Source organism: Sinocyclocheilus anshuiensis, unplaced genomic scaffold (genome assembly GCF_001515605.1).
Source record: "Sinocyclocheilus anshuiensis isolate Anshui unplaced genomic scaffold, SAMN03320099.WGS_v1.1 scaffold393, whole genome shotgun sequence".
In the NCBI taxonomy this organism is placed as follows: Eukaryota; Metazoa; Chordata; class Actinopteri; order Cypriniformes; family Cyprinidae; genus Sinocyclocheilus; species Sinocyclocheilus anshuiensis.
In genome coordinates, this window is record NW_015536501.1 from 355,317 (window position 1) to 358,511 (window position 3,195).

General features: G+C 32.9%; 1 protein-coding gene across 1 annotated transcript in view; it reads left to right on the top strand.

Moving 5' to 3' along the window:
* The window catches only part of LOC107689718 (GRAM domain-containing protein 1B-like), a 38,527-nt gene that overhangs the window by 33,969 nt on the left and 1,363 nt on the right, over nt 1-3,195 (top strand). The window contains exons 14-17 of the mRNA XM_016487851.1: nt 1,296-1,386; nt 1,829-1,840; nt 1,948-2,055; nt 2,470-2,590. Coding sequence (XP_016343337.1) covers nt 1,296-1,386; nt 1,829-1,840; nt 1,948-2,055; nt 2,470-2,590 — 332 coding nt within the window. The remainder of the gene's footprint in view (nt 1-1,295; nt 1,387-1,828; nt 1,841-1,947; nt 2,056-2,469; nt 2,591-3,195) is intronic.

Sequence of the window (3,195 nt, forward strand, 5' to 3'; positions counted from 1 at the left end):
GCTGCCTGCAAAGTCATTGCCTCATACGGCAGCGAGGCAGCAAGTCAGCTGCCTAAGTTTTCGGATGCAGCCTGAGATTGCTAGTGCTGTCCTAAAATTCGCAACGGTTGTGATGTAATTATATAATAGGTTGTAGTCTGACGCACTACACGTCTGCTGTTACAGTACTGTTTTTAGCTTCGATTCACTGTTAGTGCATTTGGGAACGCAACATTCGTCATTAGAAATGTTTATACAAATCTGTTGTTGTTTAAAAAGAGAAGTTTCAGTGTCACATAATCCTTCAGAAATAATTCTAATATGCTGATTTGCTGCTCAAGAAACATTTCTCATTATTATCAATGTTAAAAACAGTTTTGCTGCTTAATATTTTTGTGGAAACAATGATACCACTCAAACATTTGTATAAGATTTAAAAAAGAGAGAGAAATTAATAATTGAATTCATCATGCATGAAAGTGATAAAAAGTGAGTGAAGACTTTTAAAATGATTTCTATGTAATAAATGCATTAGCAAATTTAATTAATATATTTGATAACTGCAAATAAATGCTGTTAATTAAACTTTCTATTTATCAAAAAATCCTGAAAAAGAAAGTGTATCACCATTTCCACACATAATATAAAGCAGCAAAATTGTTTTCAACATTGATAATAATCAGAAATGTTTCTTGAGAGCCAAATAAATTATGATTTCTAAAAGTTCATGTGACACTGAAAATTGGAGTAATGATGAAGAAAATTTTGCACCACAGGAATAACATTACATTTTATAATATATTAAAATTGAAAACTTTTTTTTACATTTGTAATAATATTTCACAATATTGCTGTTTTTTTTTTAAACTTTATTTTGATCAAATAAATTCAGCCTTGATGAGCAGAAGATATATATTTCAAAATCATTAATAATTGTAATGTTTCCAAACTTTTGGTAGGTGCTTTAATAATAATAACAATTCTATATACTTTACTATAATACAGGTGCATCTCAATAAATTAGAATGTCGTGGAAAAGTTCATTTATTTCAGTAATTCAACTTTTCATTATAATATATTATATTATATTGTTATCATGATTATTAAATGCTGCTTTTTATTTTTTACAGGACAATAGTATGTATTATTAAAATATAGGATATATCTTTTAATGTGCTAAATATATATTTTTAATAATAAGTGCTGGGGGTGTGGCTTGTGGGCATGGTCAGATTTTCCTTCTTTTTTGTCTCTAGCTGATCACATGCCTGATTGTTGTTTTTGTGTTATTGATTATAATGTATGTGCTGCCGCAGGATCCACACAGACCAGACACATCCCGGACCACGGATCTGAAGGCCTGGCTCTCTACAGCGTTTCCAAACTTCTGCTTATAATCAGCTCTGTGTGAGTATTCGCAGTGAGAAACCAAATCACAGGACTTCTTTTCTCCACTCCTTTTCTCCTAAATTGCTCATTTTAGCAAATAATGTCTAACTGCAATATAAAACTGACACATGCATCTCATTTAAAAGTGTCATGTGAAGGAAGTTTCCTGTTATTAAATACAAGAATATGATGTATACATAATATAGCATGCTATAAATGTATAAACTAGGCCTCTTTAAAGTCTTCATTGCATGTTTCATTCAGTGTCTACTTTGGTCTGATAGTCTTCATATTGCACCCTCTGTTATATTTTTAGAAGATTAAAAGGTTTCTTTGTTTATTTCACATTTCTTAGTGACTGTACAAGTAACTCACACTGTTGATCAGCTGGAATTCGTTGCATTCTGTTGTTCTTTGGCTTCATGTATTTTCTCTCTCCTGTTTTCATTGCATCCTGCAGGATTTGTGTAAGGTATTCGATGTTTTCATCTGTATGAATTTGAAACTTGTTTAGCTGCTTTAGGATTAATGCATTGCCGTTCATGAGCTAATCTGAGTTTGTCCTCTTCTGCTCTTCAGTCTGGTGCTACTGGTATTTTTGAACATGATGCTGTTTTATAAGCTATGGATGCTGGAATACACGGCTCAGAGTCTGACCGGCTGGCAGGGTCTCAGGTCTCTTGAAAGGTACAGTAACTAGACCTTTGAATGTGTTTATTTGTTCTTTTTTAGAGATGGAATATGAGGTTTTTCAAAACTCCTAAACTTTGGCGTATAACTCGTCCTGCACCGTTTGTGCCACTCTGCATAAAATCTTTTAAATCTGTTTTGTTTTGTTTTTTAAGTACAACATCAAATTAATTGAGCAATATTGCATAAGTTCTTACCTCATTGCCCAAATGTTTTTTTTTTAAATACACTCAGTCTACATTTTCTGTCTTTTTCAGATTTTGCTTTTCAAGTCTTTTTATTTTTTTGTTGTTGTTGCATTTTTACCAGAACACAAGAGGAAACACTATTCATAAATAAACTGATTTTTGCAGCATATGAACTTGAATGATACTTGTGTGAGGAATGTTTTTGGCTCTGTGTGTGTTGCAGTAAACTTCCACAGACACAGATTGAATGGGCTCAACTTTTGGAATCTCAGCAGCGTTACCATGAAAACGAGCTGGAAAAATGGAGGGAAATAATAAAGTCATCTGTACTGTTATTAGATGAGGTAAGATCAAGTTCAAGTTTGAAAAATGGGGAACTTTTATAACTGCATCCTATTAACTCTTTACCCGCCATTGACGAGTTATCTCGTCTTTTAAAAGAAAACGCTTCCCCGCCAAAGACGTTTTACGGCTTTTCGTGTTTTCACTGTTATACACTCGGGGGCGCTATTACGCATCTTCTGAACGAGTACAAAACCTCCCGAACAAAAACAGGACGGAAAAACTAGAGATCTCTTATGTAAACAGATGCATATGAAAAATAATGCGATCATCAGCAATAGACAGCATATAAATGAAAACTGCATAATGTTTCACGAGTAAAATGTTGATCCAGGAAGTGGTATATGTCTGTGCAAGCTTTGGAGGTGTTGATGGAAGCGATTTACTGGATTTATGCTTTGATAATCGTACTGAATATTATCCAGATGTAGTTTTTAATAAAAATTTGATTTTCTCACGTTTTTGCTCAAAATTATGCATTTTTATGAAACCTACCTATATTCAAGTGTTGATAAAAAAAGAATGCTTTAAGCTAGAATAAAACAGAGTAGAAAGTAGAGGCTCTGATCTTTATTTTGGTGTATTGCATATTCAAATATTCATACAG